The 19545-nt window shown below is 40.4% G+C and overlaps 2 protein-coding genes across 13 annotated transcripts in view; one reads left to right on the top strand and one right to left on the bottom strand.

The window, feature by feature from the left end:
- Window positions 1-7782, bottom strand: part of LOC138962774 (rho GTPase-activating protein 8-like) — a 64836-nt gene extending 57054 nt beyond the window's left edge. For 3 of the 10 annotated variants that reach the window (XM_070334726.1, XM_070334729.1, XM_070334732.1), the window contains exon 1: window positions 7651-7782. Coding sequence is in view for 7 of the 10 variants with exons in the window: in XM_070334723.1 (XP_070190824.1) it covers window positions 6818-6863 (46 nt within the window). In the remaining 3 variants the exon portion in view is untranslated. Of the gene's footprint in view, window positions 1-6817; window positions 7417-7650 lie in introns of those variants that run through there. The other 7 variants (XM_070334727.1, XM_070334724.1, XM_070334725.1 and 4 more) reach the window with 4 other exon arrangements.
- Window positions 6925-15707, top strand: LOC138962779 (citramalyl-CoA lyase, mitochondrial-like). Of its 3 annotated transcripts, none has more exons than XM_070334736.1 (7): window positions 6925-7032; window positions 8270-8555; window positions 9098-9289; window positions 9569-9764; window positions 13026-13139; window positions 14208-14386; window positions 15009-15707. In XM_070334736.1, coding segments are annotated over exons 1-7 (1065 nt in total). In that variant the 5' UTR covers window positions 6925-7030; the 3' UTR covers window positions 15105-15707. The 3 variants fall into 3 exon arrangements, with proteins under 3 accessions (XP_070190837.1, XP_070190839.1, XP_070190836.1); XM_070334738.1 differs by lacking the exon at window positions 6925-7032 and adding an exon at window positions 7656-7792; XM_070334735.1 differs by lacking the exon at window positions 6925-7032 and having other exon boundaries at window positions 7864-8555.
- Window positions 15708-19545: the final 3838 nt, after the last annotated feature.

Below are 19545 nucleotides of genomic sequence, written 5' to 3'. Positions count from 1 at the left end.
GACTTAGAGTCAGACAGAAAAAGGAAAGAAAATGAGACGAAACTGACCGGATCTCTCTAATCTGCCCCACCCCATTTTTATTTTCACTGACTCTTAAAGGTGGTCGTCTACATTTTGCCTTGTTTTCAATAATCTTATGGTTAGATTTCGCTAAAAAGTTATGTCAGATGATGAATGAACCATGGGGAAAAAAGTTATAGAAAAAAAATATATGTAAAAAAAGATTTTATTTTTGGGTAGCGTGACTCACGCTTCCAATATTTTGTTTTCTGTTTGCTGAGAACATGTGCTTTGCCTAAAAATACTGACCAATCAAATTCATGTCACTATGCTTACAACCACGCCCAAACAAGTGCAGCAACAGTTTGACACTGGAGCTGTCCACGCTTTTTTTTAAACGCACAAAATGCACGGGATTTGAGAGGAGTTTTGCGCTTGGCATTTTCCAAATAAGGATATCCTACTATGAGTACTACGCTGGAATACTACAATGAATTTTCAAACGGCTACACTGGCTTTGTCTTTCCTGATCGAAAGGGGGTGTATTGTTGATAATTGCAGATAACAGATTCTGCATTGTAATGGTCAAATGGCGATTTCGGAATAAAAATGTAGACAAGGACCTTTAATGAACTGCAGTTGTACCTGCAAAATATTCCCTTCTGATGGAGGACAACTCCCAATAAAGGGAGTCTCTTTTTCTATAAACTTGAGCAAAATATATATGTCTAAATGGACGCCTGCAATGTAGAGGGACAATTCTGGCGAAGGCCCAGTTCTTTCAGTTTCATCGGAAGTACCCGTCAGTATTTCAAACAGTAAATTCATTATTAAAAAAAACTGCTACAGTAGTACACTGCACAGGACTTACAAGAGACTTGAACCAGCATAAGTGTGTAGCTCATATAAATTAGTCATAAACCAAGACACCACAGCAGAAAATATGCACAAAGTTGCTACTGCAAAATCTGTGCTTAAATCTTAAACAAGTCAAACTGGCTTTCCTGCATGATGATCGAAGCTCTGTAGATATATCAAGGGGCAATTGACATAAGTGTAGCAAATCAAAAACCACCATGAGATGTCAAGGATTAAAACTAAGTTATGAGATGAGCTATCAAAACTGATTAATGTGTGTGAATGACTAATTAACTTTATTAAGCTGTACATCCTATTTTCTCCAGAGTGTATATATATATGTCAATGTCAGGACAGATGTGTGTGTGTGTGTGTGTGTGTGTGTGTGTGTGTGTGTGTGTGTGTGTGTGTGTGTGTGTGTGTGTGTGTGTGAGAGAGAGAGAGAGAGAGAGAGAGAGAGAGAGAGAGAGAGAGAGAGAGAGAGAGAGAGAGAGACGGAACTCATGAGAGGATGTGTGCACAAGTTAAATTGTATACAATTGTGTAGGATCAGATATTTCTATCTTTTGACGGCATCTGAGTGTGTCTGAGTTGATTACTGTAGGAGCGGAACAAGCTCGAAACATGCCCTCTGGGAAAAGTACAAAAGATGACAGCAGCGCAAAGTATACTGATTTTGTACACACGTATATATGTACAACTAACAGAACTGCCACAAAACATTTAGTGATTTACACAATACTCTAGCAGTGTACAACCGTGTGCATCCAGCCACTACAGTGATGTACATTTTTTCTAGCAGCCTTTAGGACAATTGTCCTGAAGACTGAAAATCAATAGGACACAGTGTCCTGAGATTGCAATTTCGATAGGACAAAAACACGACTCATAAAACCGCATTTAAAAAGATTTTTCAGTTTAAATTCGAACATGCACGGGTGGTTCCCATTGGTTTAAACGATTTATTGCTGAGCCAATGAATGCACTCGAGGCACCATATGGGTTCGGTTTACTTTTTTTCTTCTTGATCCAACTTGAGGATAAACTAATTCAAAGAATCAGATCCCATATGGTGCCTCGTTCACTCAACAAACTGGTCACACGCAGTGCATACTTTCGCTTGGCAAAACCGAAACAAGCTTTCCTCTTGAAAATTGAACAGTCCGCATGTTCGCTTCATTGTCAAAAACGATCGGACCCTTGACTACTTCTTCTGTAGGTTAATCGGACCTGTGTCCTGCTGGGGTTAAAGCTATAGGTCCTGGGGAAATTGGATCGGTCAGAGACCGGAGACCGACTAAAATGTACATCCAGCCACTAGCTGGCAGAACTCAAAACACTTAGTAACCCTCTGGTAAAACATTTCCATCTTATGCAAGCCAGTACAACTGTTTACATTCAGTCACTAGCTGGCAGAATTCAAAACACTACCCTCTAGGAAAAGTAAAGGATAAAGAACAACAGCTGCAAACTATACTGATTTCAAGACAACTAATTCAGAACTGCAACAAAACAATGTCCCTATTTCTCCAGCCAGTAGAACTGTTTATATTTAACCAGCCACTTCAGCTGCCAGAACTCAAAACACTACTCTCACTGAAATGTATAAAATATAGCAGATCTGGAAGGTATATTATATATATATATATATATAAAACATCAGAAATTGTGAAAGAAACAATATATATACAGTGGAAACCCCCCTTTTAGGACCTCCAAAAATCAGGTTTAAAAAAGGGGCGAGTCTTAAAATGAGGGTATATTTACAGAGGTTTGGAACAGCTCACGGAAGAAGCCTGAGTAAACTGGGTCTTAAAACTTAAAGAAAGGGAGTCTTAAATTGGGGGGAGTCAATAAAGAGGGTTCCTCTGTTAACTGCTCATACAACTGTTAAACTGCTAGCTGGCAGAATTCATACCACCAGTATATTCTTTCTTTATTTGGTGTTTAACGTCGTTATATCGCGACGGGGAAAGGGGGATCGAGATGTGATAGAGCCACGTTGTCAATTGTTTCTTGTTCACAAAAGCACTAATCACAAATTTGCTCCAGGAGCTTGCAACGTAGTACAATATATATTACCTTACTGGGAGAATGCAAGTTTCCAGTACAAATACTGCTTGACTAAAATCTTTACAAAAATTGACTATATTCTATACAAGAAACACTTAACAAGGATAAAAGGAGAAACAGAATCCGTTAGTCGCCTCTTACGACATGCTGGGGAGCATCGGGTAAATTCTTCCCCCTAACCCGCTGGGGGGGGTGGGGGGTACCACCAGTATATAATATGTAGGCCATAATAATAAGTATGTCAGAACAAAGAGAGCACTAAGTAAGGAATGTGGGTGATTAAGCAACACATGTGTCACACTGCCCATGTTGACCTTATGACATACAGTGGTATCTGCCTTTCAAGAAAGAAAACCCTAAGGGACAGCCAAAAGTGTCCCTACCTATTGCAGGTGGTCTTTAGCTTCCATGACACCCACAAATATATTTCAGTAGAGATAACAGACAAAGGGAAAACAGAAGGTGCAATTTAATGGGAGTTGTCCTGCTATCGGAAGGACCGTAAATAAATAAATAAAATGTTTTAAAAAATGAAAAAAAATAATCCCACACTCAAGCATCTTTCAGGGATCCAGGAAACTTCCGGTATTTTACCATTAAAAATCTCCGAACATATATCAGAAAGGAAATCAGACACCTATCATACGGTTTATATTGTTTATATACTGTCTTTCTCTCCCTGCAAAATGCATTATCACTGTGGCCATAATGCTTTGACTAGCAGGCATGACAGAGTGACAGGTTTCGTCGGGCTTTGTACTTTGTAAAGAAATGCTGGTTTGTACAGCTGTTATTGTTTTTTTTTTAAATAGTACTATTGATCACTTCACACCACCAATTATCAGTAAAATATATATGCAAAGAAATAATCAAGAATGCAGCAAAAGACAAACGAATAGGTCACAATGTGTCTGAGGAGATAAGACATTCTTGAGACTGCATGAACATCAAAGGTTAACAACATCCAGAACTTCATCCCTTACCCAACCCCTGCTCCTTCCAATGCCCCCTGCCTGCCTGCCTGCCCCGGCATGTACATGTTCCTCTTGCCCCTCATTTGTGCAGCAGGAAAATGTCAGAAGTCATTGTTGAAAGTGCAGTCTGCTCTGCACAGTGCTACTTTCTTTCTTTCTTTATTTGGTGTTTAACGTCGTTTTCAACCACGAAGGTTATATCGCGACGGGGAAAGGGGGGAGATGGATAGAGCCACTTGTCAATTGTTTCTTGTTCACAAAAGCACTAATCAAAAATTTGCTCCAGGGGCGTGCAACGTAGTACAATGTATTACCTTACTGGGAGAATGCAAGTTTCCAGTACAAAGGACTTAACATTTCTTACATACATACTGCTTGACTAAAAATCTTTACAAAAATTGACTATATTCTATACAAGAAACACTTAACAAGGGTAAAAAGAGAAACAGAATTCGTCAGTCGCCTCTTACGACATGCTGGGGAGCATTGGGTAAATTCTTCCCCCTAACCCTACAGTAGAACCCCCCTTGTAAGGCCTCCAAAAGTATGACAAAAATTAGGTCTTAAAAAGGAGAGAGTCTTAAATTGGTGGTAATTTTACAAAGGTTATGAACAGAGAATCTGATAAAACAGGGTCTTAAAACAGAGGGAGTGGTCAAAAGGGGGGGGGGGGGGGGGTCCCTGTACTGTACTTCACTGGTAGGTGAATAAATGTTTCTGCCTTGCTGTTTGACCTTGACTGCAAGTTTCTTGTTTTCCTGCAATGTTTTTGGTTTGGGGCCTAGTATCTGTTTGTTTCTAATGCTCTTGTTGTTGTAGTTGTACTCTACTTCTATCGATTTTTTCTTCTTCAAAGTTTGTTTTGGTTTCATTTATAGTTTTAGCTTGTGTGTGTTTATGAGTATGTGAGTGTGTTTTACTTTAATTGGGATTTCAATCAAAGACTCTGACTAAATCCACTAGGTCACTGAATAAAATACAAAAAGAAAGCCATAATCAATGTAAATACACCCAATTAATGCAATAACACTGCATAAGTAACATTGTTTGTCAATTAGTAAAACAAATCCCTATTTTATGTGCCTGTATGAACACATTTGGGGTCACTCTGTAAAGGTGTGAGCTTTTCCCAGTAAGGGAGACACAGGGGAAAAGAACGCATTACGCTAAACTTATACACACCATCGATCACTCCCATCATTTGCACTCAACTGTAAAACTTACAGTAAGTCACGCTCACGGAGCTACACTGGCTGAAGGGGAAATATTGATCCATCAGCAACACCTCATTCATCATAGTTACTGTTCTCAGATACTCTCAGAAACTGCTATTAATATTCAGTTAGGTGGAGTAATTCTGACTGCAGTAAAATACTACCCAACTAATACCCTCCAGATGTAGAAGTAATTGCGTGCGAGTGCATCATTTTATGTATTTCCTTTTGTGTGTGTGTGTCTGTCTGTGTGTACCAATGTGTGTATGTGCCTGCATGCCTGTCTCACAGTGAGCGTGTGCATCTGTTTGAAAATTTGTTATGAAAAAACAAAATGTGCAGGGGTTGAAAAGAATGGATGAGAGCAGAGTGCCCTGACCTCTGAACATGAATGAGGCAGCTGATACATAAATATCAAAAGAAAAAAGCAGTTTTACTGCAAGCAAAAGGCTACAACTTAGTACAAGATGCTCTGCGAAAGAATTAGGAGTGGAAAGTCTTTCTGCATTTTAAATGTATACGCTCACTATTTATGCAGATATTGATGTACTTGATATATTTTATCAACATTAAATTATGTGCATACTACTTGCTATTTCCCGTAACTGCTTGTATAACTTCAAGGTTTACCAAAAAGTAAAAGTAAAAATAGTGAGGATCAGATCTGCAACCATAAAATAAGCTACGAGTACAAACTTATTTGCAAGTGATAAAAACATAAAACATACTATTGCTTACCCGAGCTTACTTTCAAACACAGCTAATTTAATTTTGTTTAAATCTTTTTAAAAACAGCTATTAGTATTATAGCAGACAAACTCACATGCATGTGCATAATCCTACATTTTGTCTCTACAGTTGTCATAGAATGATAAATAGATAACACTAACAGCTAGTCTAAAAGAGAGAGTTCATAAAATCTTCTGCAGCTGTAAGTGTAACTTTAAATAGTCAGTGTAAGGCATTGACAGCATTAAGCAGTATTAGCATGCCATACAGTGGAACCCCCCTTTTAACTTTTGAGACCAGGGGTGGGACTCTCTTGTGATGAAAAAAGAGGAAATACCTTTTTTCTACTAGGGCGATTTTTTTTTTTAATGGTACATTAAAATCTGTGCAATCTGAAAGTAAAATTATACTTGTTTGGATCAGGTAAAAAAGACATTCTCCTCCCCCCCACAAAAAAACAACAACACCACACAACCCAACCAAACAAAAAAACCACTTTCACACAACAATGATAGCATTGTAATGGTGCATATTTACGTAATGAACCATGTATCCATAATCCAATATTGGCAATAGTATGACGCGGAAAAATAGATTACTCCAGCGGAATTCGTAAGTTGTGTCCACGGAAATCCGCGGATTCGTCCCACCCCTGAAGACCTACAAAAATCAGGCCTTAAAAGGGAGGGAGTCTAAGTGAAAATGGAGATAAGTTTACAGAAGTTATGAATAGACAACCTGAGAAAGCGAGATCTGAAAAAGGGAGAAGTCTTAAATAAGGACAGGGGGGGTAGGGTGAGGGGTGTGGGTGTCTTAAAAGGGGTTCCACTGCACTTGTATGAAAACATTTACATTATTTGATTATGAGCACATGCACAGGATTCAAAATAATGTAAAAAATGTATGTGTCCACTTCATATAATAATGCATTAGAAATGGTGGGAAAATGGAGTGTGATTGATTTTATACCTCGGGCCTCTGACTGTGTAGGGAAGCCATCTGTTGCCTCCGCCATTATTGTCTGGTCTGCACAGTGCCTCTCTAGAAAGATCTCTCTGCTCTTTCCTTTGACACTTCACATCACAGTATGCAACGCAGTATGTTCTTGCTATTCTTCACTTCAGGTTGGCGTGCTCGGGGTGCTATTGTTACGCACAAGTATCTGCAAGACCGTTGCACTGAATGTTTGTATAGTATAGCCTTTTCAATCATGAATGTTCCGCAACTGTGGATCTGTCAGTGTCAGTTTTACAGTTCTTTCATTTCAGAACTTAAATGAGAAGAGCTAAACTTATACTTGCATCTGCTTTACTGGTAGTAATTCTGACAACCGCTTGGACAGCCTGAGCAGCTGGTTACTATGTTCAGCTGTAGGATTTGGTTCAAAACAGACCAACTATCACTGTATCAGAAAAGGTATGTTCCTAATGGTCCGAACAAATAAAAAGGATATATAAGCACACAAAAGTAAGTCCTAGAAATGGATTCTATACACAGAATATCAATTGGTTACAAGAATACCACAACATAGCTGGTTACATTGAGTAGAAAATACATTACATTCAAAACATCCAGACTTAGAACTGTGTTTATTCTACAGTTAGTCACTTCGTGTTAGAACTCGGCATTTCTAGGCGTGCAACTTAGAAACAGAGTGGTCTGTTAAAATACTACATGCAAAGCAGAATAACACATTAGAGTGATCGTGCAAGCTGTGTAAAACAAAGATACGAGTCACAACACAGAAGTCAGTGAAGGCTGGAGTCTAGTGAGAAAAGCACACAAAAAACACCCCTTCCTGCCTTCTTCTTTGGACGTCCACACCGGAAGTTCTCCGAACTCCTATGGCTTTCCAGGCGTCGTTGGTCAAACACTTTCACATTAGATGATATAAACAGTTTACTAGTCGAAGGCGATTCCCACCTGGTCTCGATTAAACATCAGGTAAAAGACAGAGAAAGGTATGATTAGTCACATAGGTGAGGTTTTAGCAGAGGACATCAATTTTAGACTGTATGTTCCTCAAACTCCAAAGAAGTATCGACAGGGGAGGTAAACAAGTTGAACATGAAAGGGATTTCAACAGAGAAAAGCTGTTTTACTTAGCTGTGCCTTTAAATGCTTGTTTAACTTTTTTTTAAACAGTTCTATGGTATCTGTAATTGTACAGGATGGTGTTTTTTGTGTGTTTAAAGCCATCATTGGTATCATACACTTTGCTTTGAGTAGTGATGTAGGAAAAGATCACTCTGTTCATGTAAGCAGACGTCAAAAACATGGCTGCAAGGGCATGAATAGTTCGGACTTCCAGGACTTAGACGAGACGTTTTCTTTTGTTCAGCGGTAGTTTTTGTTCATTTGTTCGCGATCTTCAGTTCAACCCTTTTGACACATTTCTGGAATGATGCATCGTTTATACAGGATAACAGTTGCGTGTAAACAGTTTGTGCGCACAGACAGCAACAAACAGTCATGTCGTCTGCTACTGCAAAATGCCAGACCGGCCTGCTGTGCTTTTCCATCAAATGAACCGCGTTCACGGTCACAGTGCACAACGACAGACTTCCAGACAGCACGCAGGTATGTTCCTAGACGTACCTTGATGTACGTACCTGGTCACGACTTGAAAAAGCTACACAAGATTCCAAAACTGGGTGTGGACTGTGCAGTACTGGAATGTGAAGATGGCGTTGCATTGAATAAAAAGGTCAGTTAAGACACTTTTGTCTCATGTAAGTGGTGTGTATGTGTGTGTATAGGTGCGAGTGGGAGGTGTGTGTGTGTGTGTGCGTGTGTGTGTGTGTGTGTGTGTGTGTGCGTGTGTGTGTGTGTGATCATCACCATCATCATAAAAATCGTTTCAAATGTATATACACGTATGATATAGTATTGTCGACATTAAATAATAATTGTGTGCAATACAAGAATGTTTCAGGCATTACGTATGAAAGCATTATGCAGTTTTAGTGATGTTAATAGGAAAAAAGAAATAATCCGAATTATAATAACACAGGACTGGTGAAAACTGATCAATTGCAGTTTGGGATTTTTGAAAAAAAAAAGGTGGTCAGAGGTCCTTTGGGAAAGTTGTTATGGGCAGGTGGTAGGAGGTCATTATTGAGAGGTGGTCATCAGGGCAGATTCAACTGTAATTACACTTGCTTTGAGAATCTGTTATTCAGTAGAACTATTCATGTATGACAGTGCAATAATATTATGCTTTTTATGTAGTGAATTTTTCATATGCAGGCAGAGGCACGAGAAAACATTCGTGGCATGCTGGATGAATTGGGGGAGGTGGAGGGGGTGGACATTGCAGTGCGAGTCAATTCAGTGTCCAGCGGGCTGATGGAACAAGATCTCAACGTCATTATGACAGCGCAGCGACTTCCAGAAACCATTCTGCTGCCAAAGACGGACACTGTGGAAGACGTCATCCTGGTATGCATGTTGGAGTATATGTTACAGATGTCCTTCATACAGCAACAACAACAGTCTGAAACAAGAGTGCTGCCCCAAAAAACCTGTCTTTTTTAAAACAAAATATTTACGTTTATTTTTGGTACTGATTTTGGCATAATTGTTTCTCTTTATTTGTTCTTGGTTTGTTTTTGTTGGTGTTTTTTTCTTGGGTTTTTGTTTTGTGTGGTTTTTTTTTCCAGTCTTGCTCTTTGTATGCTGCCTTCAAGCAACGTAATGATCCTTGCATTGCTTCTGCAGTTTACAGATCGACTGCGGGCAGCTTTAGGGGACCGTACACAAGGATACTGTCCACACCTGATCACTTATGTGGAGAGTGCAGAGGGTCTGATGAACATGACAGATATTCTAAGGCGAGCACAGGCTTACTCCATGGAAGGGGTATATAACCTTGACGGTGTCGTGTTTGGCTCTGATGACTTCTGTGCTGACATTGGTAGGTACATTTTAATAACAATGCGTATTAATTATTATACACTCCTGCTGGTTTAAAGATCTTTGGTCATAGAACCATGCATTACTTGTTGTTTTCATATCTGTCTGATGAAGAATCTTAAGGCAAAAAAAAAAAATAGGTCTGTTTACGGTAACATAGGCCAAAAAAATAGGGTCGGTAGGTCGGTTTTTTTTTGTTTTTTTTTCCAAAAAAACATATTTTTACGTTATTTTGCCAAAAAAACCAAGATTTTTTTTTTTTTTTTTTTTTCCCCCAAATGCCAAAAAAAAGTCTAGGGTCGCGCGAAAAAACTAGGGTCGGTCGGGTTACCGTAAACAGACCTTTTTTTTTTTTTTGGCCTAAGATTTGAGGTGCCAAGGTTTTTGTTAATAGTCAGAAATGTTATTGTTAAAGCACATATCTTGAATGGTCGCAATTTTTTTCCTGCATGCATGTATTAATGTAAGCCCTGAAACTTTCTTGATTAGTGTTTTGCCTGACATTTATAAACTGAGACTGAAATGAATCTGAGTGTGCTTTTCAAGTTAACAGTGATGGCTTTAATGATACAGAAGAATTGGGTTGATTAAAGTATGTTTCCTGGTTGGCATGTTAGGTAAACCAGAAATCCAACTTCTTGTGGAGAAATGTTGGCAATACTGTACATAGCCTAATGTCTGTGTTCATTTTGATTCTCCTCTGTCGTTAGTGTTCATTTAAAGGGCAGCTGTCCGGTTGCCTGGCCTCAAAAATGCGCGGAGTCGCGTGCAAACACGCGTTTAAGAGTTTTCCGAGTTGATTCAACTAAAGACTGTTGATTTGGTCCAGAAGAAGATACTTGTATCATCAGTTTGAAACCATGAAAATGAGCTAAACTTTCTGCTAGTTCTCACAATCCGCAAGAAAACGAAGCAGTTGTCAGGCCGAAACGACTCAAAATCCGCGACCGACAACTCTGTCAGCACAAGAAGAGACGCCGCAGCGTTAGCCTGGCAGTGACGTCATCCGAGGAACCCGATACGGCCGCTGCGAAGTTTACAGTACAATGCAGAGTGCAGCTGGACATCTGTAATGCTGTACGCGTGATTGATTCTTGCACAAAGGAAAGTATTAGGGTGGTGGTATCTTCTCAGGACCCATGTTCCCATCTTCTCTTCTTTGATCTGACCAACAGCAACCTTCACAAGTTATTTCTAAAGTGGTTCACATGCTGTTGCTACTCCCCCAGTCCACCCGGTTAAACCATAAAGTTGCTCAACAACAGACCCTCGAGTCCCTGGTCAGCAGACACTTTACATTGAAGAAGGTCCGCTTGAGGTGTCACGCCAATTACCGTGTACGTGTGAGGTACTGAATTCAAGACAAACTGACCAACTCTTCTCGGTGAAAAAATCTAGGAAAGAGATCATGACAATACCTCTTCAGTTACTCACTCAAGTAGGTAGACGAGATAAGATAAAGGGAAGAGAGACGAAGACAAAGATGAAACAGTGGATCTAGTGTGGAAAATGGGGGAGGGGGTGTTCAGCCGCAAAAAAAAATCAAAGATGAATTTGTCAAACTGTGATTCACTGATTGTGATGGTTATCGTGTGTGTGTGTGTGTGTGTGTGTGTGTGTGTGTGTGTGTGTGTGTGCACTCGTGTGTGTGTGTGTGTGTGTGTGTGTGTGTGTGTGTGTGTGTGTGTGTGTGTGTGTGTGTGTGTGATAACACGTATGTATGTATGTGTGTGTGTGTGATAATACGTATGTATGTGTGTGTGTGTGATAACACGTATGTGTGTGTGTGATAACACGTATGTGTGTGTGTGTGTGTGTGTGTGTGTGTGTGTGTGTGTGTGTGTGTGTGTGTGTGTGATAACACGTATATGTGTGATAACACGTATGTGAATAGAATATGTGTGTGTGTGTGTGTGTGTGTGTGTGTGTGTGTGTGTGTGTGTTTGTGTATGTGTGTGATTACACGTGTGTGTGGGTGTGTGTGTTTGTGTTTGTGGGTGCATGTGTGTGTCTGTGTGTGAGTGTGTTTGTGTGTGTGTGTGTGTTTGTGTCCCTCGACGCGTGACATTATATGCCAATAAGTTGAACAAAAACAGGGTTCAAGTGGGAACACCTGAACAAAAGCAGGAGGGGGACGGAAGACACTTTATAAACTCCGTTTTTTACTGCGAAATTTTGGCCTGGGAGAAGACACCCCATCCTAAGTTTCTCTTCACCTACCCGTGAAGTATGCTTTAGGGCTTGACTAGACAACCCGATTGCGCTCACTACACGGTATAAAGAGAGCGCCGTTCAACCCGGCCGATTCCTCGGCTGACGTCACGCGTCCAAGGGAAGTAATTTTTGAGCGGGCTGCATTGACTCAGCCAAGAATGCAAACTTTCTTCGATTAAAGACATTGTAGCATGTCTAAAATCTTCGGACTTGTGTTATCAAGCTGTTAAAATCACCAAGTAACTTTTAAGTATAGTTTCAGTTACATGAGAACTCATTCTGATGAACAGATTTTGAGAGCCACAACCCAACAGCTGCCCTTTAAGACGTTGACACAGGATGTTTCTTTGACCATTTTTTTTGGGGGGTGGGGGTGGGGGTGGGGGGAGGGGGGATGTTTGCTTGCATAAGAAGGAAGGTACCTTAAGGTTTAATAGAAGGTTTTTGTAGTGTTTGAGTTTCTCATCAATAATAAATACTGTGAGGGTTTTTGAGTCACTTGAGAAAAAGTGACTCTATGTAATCGGTCAGTGTTAGTCTGTCCGTCCGGCCGTCCGTAGACACCACCTTAACGTTGGACTTTTCTCGGAAACTATCAAAGCGATCGGGCTCATATTTTGTTTAGTCGTGACCTCCAATGACCTCTACACTTTAACGATGGTTTCGTTGACCTTTGACCTTTTTCAAGGTCACAGGTCAGCGTCAAAGGAAAAATTAGACATTTTATATCTTTGACAAAGTTCATCGGATGTGATTGAAACTTTGTAGGATTATTCTTTACATCAAAGTATTTACATCTGTAGCCTTTTACGAACGTTATCAGAAAAACAAGGGAGATAACTAGCCTTTTCTGTTCGGCAACACACAACTTAACGTTGGGCTTTTCTCGGAAACTATAAAAGTGACAGGGCTCAAATTTTATGTGAACGTGACTCATTGTGTTGTGAATAGCAATTTCTTCCTGTCCATCTGATGCCTCATATAATATTCAGAACTGCGAAAGTGACTCGATCGAGCGTTTGCTCTTCTTGTTCTCTTTTTGTAACAGGTGCTGAAAGAAGTGTGGATGCATCAGAGCTGACATATGCTCGGCAGAAAATTGTCATGGTTGCCAAGGGGTATAGAATTCAAGCAATCGACATGGTCTTCACGGATTACAAAGGTTGGTACATACACAGCTGCAGGCTGTACATTACTAGAGATTCTCTTTACTTAGCAGCAGTACAGACGGTAAGGATTGGATTGTGTGTATTTTTTGTCCTAATTATGAATTGTCTAGGACATATGAGAGTTAAATTACTTTAAGATTTGTAACTTAAAGGGGAATATTCCCTGGTTAGTCCCCGGCCGGATCATACCTAAGACTTTAAAATTGGCAATCTAGTGGCTGCTCCGCCTGGCGTCTGGCATTTTGGGGTTAGTGCTAGGACTGGTTGGTCCGGTGTCAGAATAATGTGACTGGGTGAGACATGAAGCCTGTGCTGCGACTTCTGTCTTGTGTGTGGTGCACATTATATGTCAAAGCAGCACCGCCCTGATATGTCCCTTCGTGGTCGGCTGGGCGTTAAGCAAACAAACAAACAAAAATCCCTGGTTAGTGGCGTGCAGGCTCTGCACAGGTCATGCTGCAAGCATTGCATTATTACTTATTTATACACACTTTTTTACACCCCCGGTATAGGGGTGTGTATAGGTTTCACTCGATGTGTTTGTTTGTTTGTTTGTTTGTTTGTGTTTGCATATAGATCTCAAGAATGAACGGACCGATCGTCACCAAACTTGGTGAACAGGTTCTATACATTCCTGAGACGGTCCTTACAAAAATTGGGACCAGTCAAACACACGGTTAGGGAGTTATTGGTGGATTAAAATTATACAAGGACTTATAGAGGAACATCTTAATGGTCAAAGGGAAATAACCATTCTCACTCAGTCACTGCCACCAACTGAGAAGGTTATTTCCCTTTGATGGGGGTGTTTTTCCTACCTCGTAGGAATTTCTTGTTTCATTAGTTATTCACCTAGGAACATGATGTTACTGATTATCTCTCTTTCTCTTGTCTTTCAGTCTCTCTTTCTTTAGTAAGACATGGTAACCGGCTCTCTATCTCTCTCTCTGTAAATAAAATACTCAGGTTATAGTATTTCACCTGTACATTCCTTCTCTCACTCTCCACCCCTTTCTCTCTCTCTATTCTCTCTCCACAATAATTTAACCTGTTCTGCACAGATGCAGAGGGCCTTCGCGTCCAGTCGGAGCAAGGGGCACGTAAGGGGTACACAGGTAAACAGCTGATCCACCCAAACCAGGTGTCAGTCGTGCGGGATGCGTTCACTCCTTCCTCCGAGAGAGTGGACTGGGCCACTGAGCTTATCTATGCCTTCCAGGAACATCAGAATAGTGGAGTGGTGAGTTGAGTAGGATGGCGTAGAAGTAGAAGCTTTGATCACAAAAACAACAAGTTGTTGTACAAGTCTGTTCGTTTTTTACTTTGTCTGTTTGTCTGTCTATCCGTCCGTCTAAATTCCAATGGTCCATCCATCTGGTCTCGACCGTTCTGTCTGTACGTACATATGTCTGTCTGTCTGTCTGTCTGTGTGTACCTCCGTCAACTTGACAGGCGATTTGTGATTCAGAGCGAGAGAGAGAGAGAGAGAGTGTGTGTGTGTGTGTGTGTGTGTGTGTGTGTGTGTGTGTGTGTGTGTGTGTGTGTCATTACACCCGCCTGTGTGAATGTGAATCTGTATGTTTGTATGCATGTGCATGCAAGCAACTACGCTCACACACTTACTACGACACACTTTACATGCCTTACCTCTATCTCGTCATCATATTCACACCTAATTACTTATTTTCTGTCCACCCCTCACACACACACACACACACACACACACACACACACACATGTACAAGAGAATGACATGCTCTGACATCCCGTGTCAACGTTTCACTGTCTGTATTTTGCATGATCAAGAAAACTACAACAATCTTTTCTGCTTAGCTGAATTTTCTCTCTGCTGGCTATTTCAGGGAGCATTCACATTCCGTGGCAACATGGTGGACAAACCCCTCTTGCTGCAAGCACGAAACGTACTGCACACCGTACAGAATGTCAAAAGATTATAACATTACCAAACAGAAAATCGCACTGTTGCTGCAAGCACGGAATGCACTGCAGACGACACAGATCGATGTTCAACAGATTATGATATCTTCTGGCAGAAAATCATCATGATGTCATCAGGCAAATCAAAATTATTAGATCAGCATCAACTTGAGGTCATGCTGACTAAATTGAGTGATTCGAGAAATTCACGAGCTTGGCAAATAAATTGTGTTGTAAGATGTATAGCTGCTCCACTGAGAAGTTTGAATTGAAACTTGTGTGTGGATCATTGTGCACTGAGTGAGTCGGACAGTTAGAGGTAAAGATTTGAATGTGTGCTAATTGTAGCACATGATACTCTGTTGTGTGTCCTTTTTATTGTCCTTCTATAATGTGTGATACTGATACAATTCTCTGGGCATAAATGCGGGAGCGAAAGTCAAATTCTCATTATTGTCCATGGCACATTTTCTCAAGGACATGCAAACACACACACACACACACTGAGACTTGCATGAGATCCTGTTTGACTTCATTATTTAATGCATTTGTGCAGTTGTGGAATTTTTGAGTGCCATGAAAACCAAAATAAAATGTGAGTTTGTAACTCATGACGAATGTCATTGCATAAAGTGTGTGCATGTATTCTTATGTACATGTGTGTGTGTGTGTGTGTGTGTATGCATGTCTCTGTCTCTCTCTCTCTCTCACATGAGATATACTGTGCATATTATTTACACACACACACTAATTCACACACACACACACACACTTCAACCAGCAAACTATATACAGAAAACAGTAACTGCAGCACTAATTACACCGGCAGTCTACATAGTAAAAGTTCATGGCATAAAGAGTTTGGGCAGTTTATTCTTACTTTCCAGACTACAACCTCATCAAACACCGTGTTTCACTGGGCAAACTACAAACAGACCCTCGACCAATCTTTACCCCTTTACCCCTACGATTACCAAACATGTACCGGAAGATCTGCTGTCAAGGTAACGAGGAAGCCAGCCAATCCGTGACCTGGATAGATAGACCACGCCCTCCGCCCTTTCCGGTCTCCTTCCGTTGCAGATAGGGGCAAGAATCAAGAAAACTTAAAAACTTCGTGTTCAAGATCTGCCCAGGCTTTCATATTGCATAACATCATCAAGTCCTTCCATACTTAGAATCGTTCCAACTATCTACAGCCTGGCTTGTACATTTTTATACAAACCTAAGCAGAAAAAATATGTCGATTTTTGTAATGAGTCCAAGTGGAGGGATGCTATATTTTTATCCCGCGTTAAGCCTGGCCAGATCTGACTATGGTGAGCCGATCTGTTTTCACGAGGACTGTGGAAAGGAAAGAAAGAAAAGAAGGCCGAAAGGGAAGAAAAAGTAAACAAGATTTAATGGACAAAATAAATTGTCAATGTACCATTGGTCTTTTCTAAAAGAAGAAAGGGAAATTGCATGAACTGTCTGTCGTTATTCCTGCGACATGATGGACTATGTTTCTGTCAATATCTTGTGTAAGTCACTAACTGAATGTTAAACTGACGGGACGTTTTTACATAATTTAGTAAAGTTTTTACATTTTAGACATTGCTAAGATCATCACACATCTAAATAGTGGTTGGTTTGTAAGTCCCTTGATTCGAAAAGGGTTTGTGTACGTTATACCAATAAAGAGGAGAGGGGCATGTTTAATACAAAAAATGAAAACCATTTAAGACAAATATCATTTACTTTGACTTCATTACATAAGACAAATATCTGCTCTTAAAACTATCAGTGCTGGTAGTTTGCCTCAGGAATGTTGGAAGCGAGTTCCAGAGACTGCTACCTGAATACACTAAACTGGACTTAAACAGGTCAATCCGAGGAACAGGAGTGTTTAATCTCATAAATTGACGTGAATTCCTCATGGTAAATTTTGTACGTAAAGTTTCAGGTACACATCCAGTGATAATTTTGCTCATAAGGGTACATTTATTATAGCCAAGTCTTTCCTTCAGAGGGAGAATACCTAAGTTTCTGTAGTCTAATTCATTCAGGGTTGTTTTCTTTAATAAGACTACTTTCAACGCTCGTTTGTGTAATCTAATTATAGGTTTTAGTGAATTATCACTTGCCGAATCCCATAAGGTTGATGCGTAATCAATAACAGATTGAATATGGGCATTAAAGAATAACTTCCTGGCTTCCAAATTCAGGAAGTGCTTGATTCTAGATAAGAGATATACTTTCTTGGACCTGACTTTAGAAAGTTGTTCGATGTGGTGTGACCATGACAGGTTGTTATCGATGGTCACTCCCAACACTTTATGATGGTTGACTGTTGAAACAATTTCATCATTGACAATTAAATCGGGAAACGTGGAGATTATGTTCTGTCGTTTTTGTCTAGTTGTTATTATCATGCATTTAGTTTTTTTGGGGTTCAGGCACATATGATTTAGCTCAGTCCATGCACTCAGCTGGTTTAAACTTTCTTGCAGTGATTCAGATAAACGATTTAAATTGGTGTCACTGGAGTGTATGGTAGTGTCATCTGCAAAAAGTTCACACAAGTTTTTAATATGAAGGGGCAGGTCATTTATGTATATGGAGAAAAGTAGAGGGCCTAAAACTGACCCTTGTGGTACGCCATACCGTACAGCCTGCATACTTGATGCCGAGGCGTTCGCATGCACACTTTGTTGCCTGTTGCTGAGAAAAGAACAAATGAGGTTAACCGAGTCAGTCCCGGACGAGTTTTTCTTTTAAATAATTCACCTTTCCATACGTAGCAAACACCTTTCTAAAACGATCATTTTTGGTTGGTCCCTTGGATGGCCGTTATGGACAGGTTCGACTTCACCCCCCTTTTAAGAAACACACCCCCCCCCCCCCCCCCCCCTTTCCCCCATGTCAGATTTCCACCCTTTCAACCTTTTACATGGGAGGCCACCATCGTATCCACTAGGCCATTGCACATGTCGAATCCTTCATACACTCTGGCTGTTTTCTCTGCAGGGTGGGAACTTTCTCCTGAATTAATTTTGCAGGTTGATACTTATGGCAGTCTCAAAATTAATTCATCAACAAATTTGCTCTCCGCACAGAACGCAGCCAGGCTGTTGATGTGTTATGTAGCCAAGTCAAATGATACTCTTAGTTCATTTAAAAGCCTGGACAAATCTGAGGCAGTAAATATGATGGCGATTGTATGAGGGATTTTATCTTTTTGTTTCAATAATTCATCAATGCTGCATTTCAGGCTTTTCCCAAGATACGCTACTGTTTATATTTTCATGACACATTGTATGCGTAATTTCAGTAAAGTGTAAGAATCTACATACCTATTAGCCTTTTGTCACGTATCTGTGACTATATCTATATATATATACGACTTGTGTCTGTCTGTGTGTCTGTGTGTGTATCTGTGTCTTCGCGATGCACGGCCAAAGTTCTCGATGGATCTGCTTCAAATTTGGTGGGCTTATTCAGAGAGACCCCGGACACAACCTCATCGATGAGATATTTCAACACGTGCTCTCAGCGCGCAGCGCTGAACCGATTTTGGTTCCACCTCAGCTACCCGGGCCCCCATACCGACACACCAAAGCCGCTACACCACATCACAACGCCAAAGTTCTCGGTGGATCTTTTTCAAATTTGGACACCGTATTCAGCTACACCCCGGACACAATATCATCGATGAGATATTTCAACACGTGCTCTTTTGATTTTGGTTTTTGTGTTCATTTCACCATTATAAGTAACTCTTCCTTATCTTCTCCAGTGTTTGGCGTTTATCTCCCTTCCTTCGTGTGGCTTTCCCGTTTGTAAGTTACTATTTTTAGAATGTCACTGCGCTGTCCACTGCGCTGTCCACAACGCTTCCCTTGCACCCGTAAGTTGTTCTTACTGTCAAAGTGAAAAGGTCAAATCAATTTATAGCCACGCGAAAAATACACTCTCACCTATCTCTATATATTTATAGATACAGATATGCATATATATATACGGCTTCTCTGTGTGTGTGTGTGTTTGTGTGTGTGTGTGTGGGCAAAAACCTGTGTATTGTAGAGTTCTGTTTGTGATGTGGTCTAGCGGCTTTTGTCTGTCTGTATGTTCTGGCATTTGAGAAGCCACAGCAGATAATATAGGGCTAAGAAATAAGCTCTAAAATTCTCAATCCCGTTTGACAGGACTTCGCCTTCAAAGGTGATTGTGGTGAACCGCCACGCTGTCTGTCTCTGTCTCGCGCCGTTCACCCCAAATTCCCGTTTCTGAGTTACTATTTTTAGAATGTCACTGCGCTGTCCAGAACGCTTCCCTTGCACCCGTAAGTTGTTCTTAGTGTCAAAGTAAAAAGGTCGAATCAATTTATAGCCACACGAAAAATACACTCTCACCTATCTCTATATATTTATAGATATAGATATACATATATATATATACGGCTTCTCTGTGTGTGTGTGT

The sequence above is a fragment of the Littorina saxatilis genome, linkage group LG3, assembly GCF_037325665.1.
Source record: "Littorina saxatilis isolate snail1 linkage group LG3, US_GU_Lsax_2.0, whole genome shotgun sequence".
NCBI lineage: Eukaryota > Metazoa > Mollusca > Gastropoda > Littorinimorpha > Littorinidae > Littorina > Littorina saxatilis.
The sequence above is the reverse complement of the archived record's forward strand: the minus strand, read 5'-3'. Positions and strand labels throughout refer to the sequence as shown.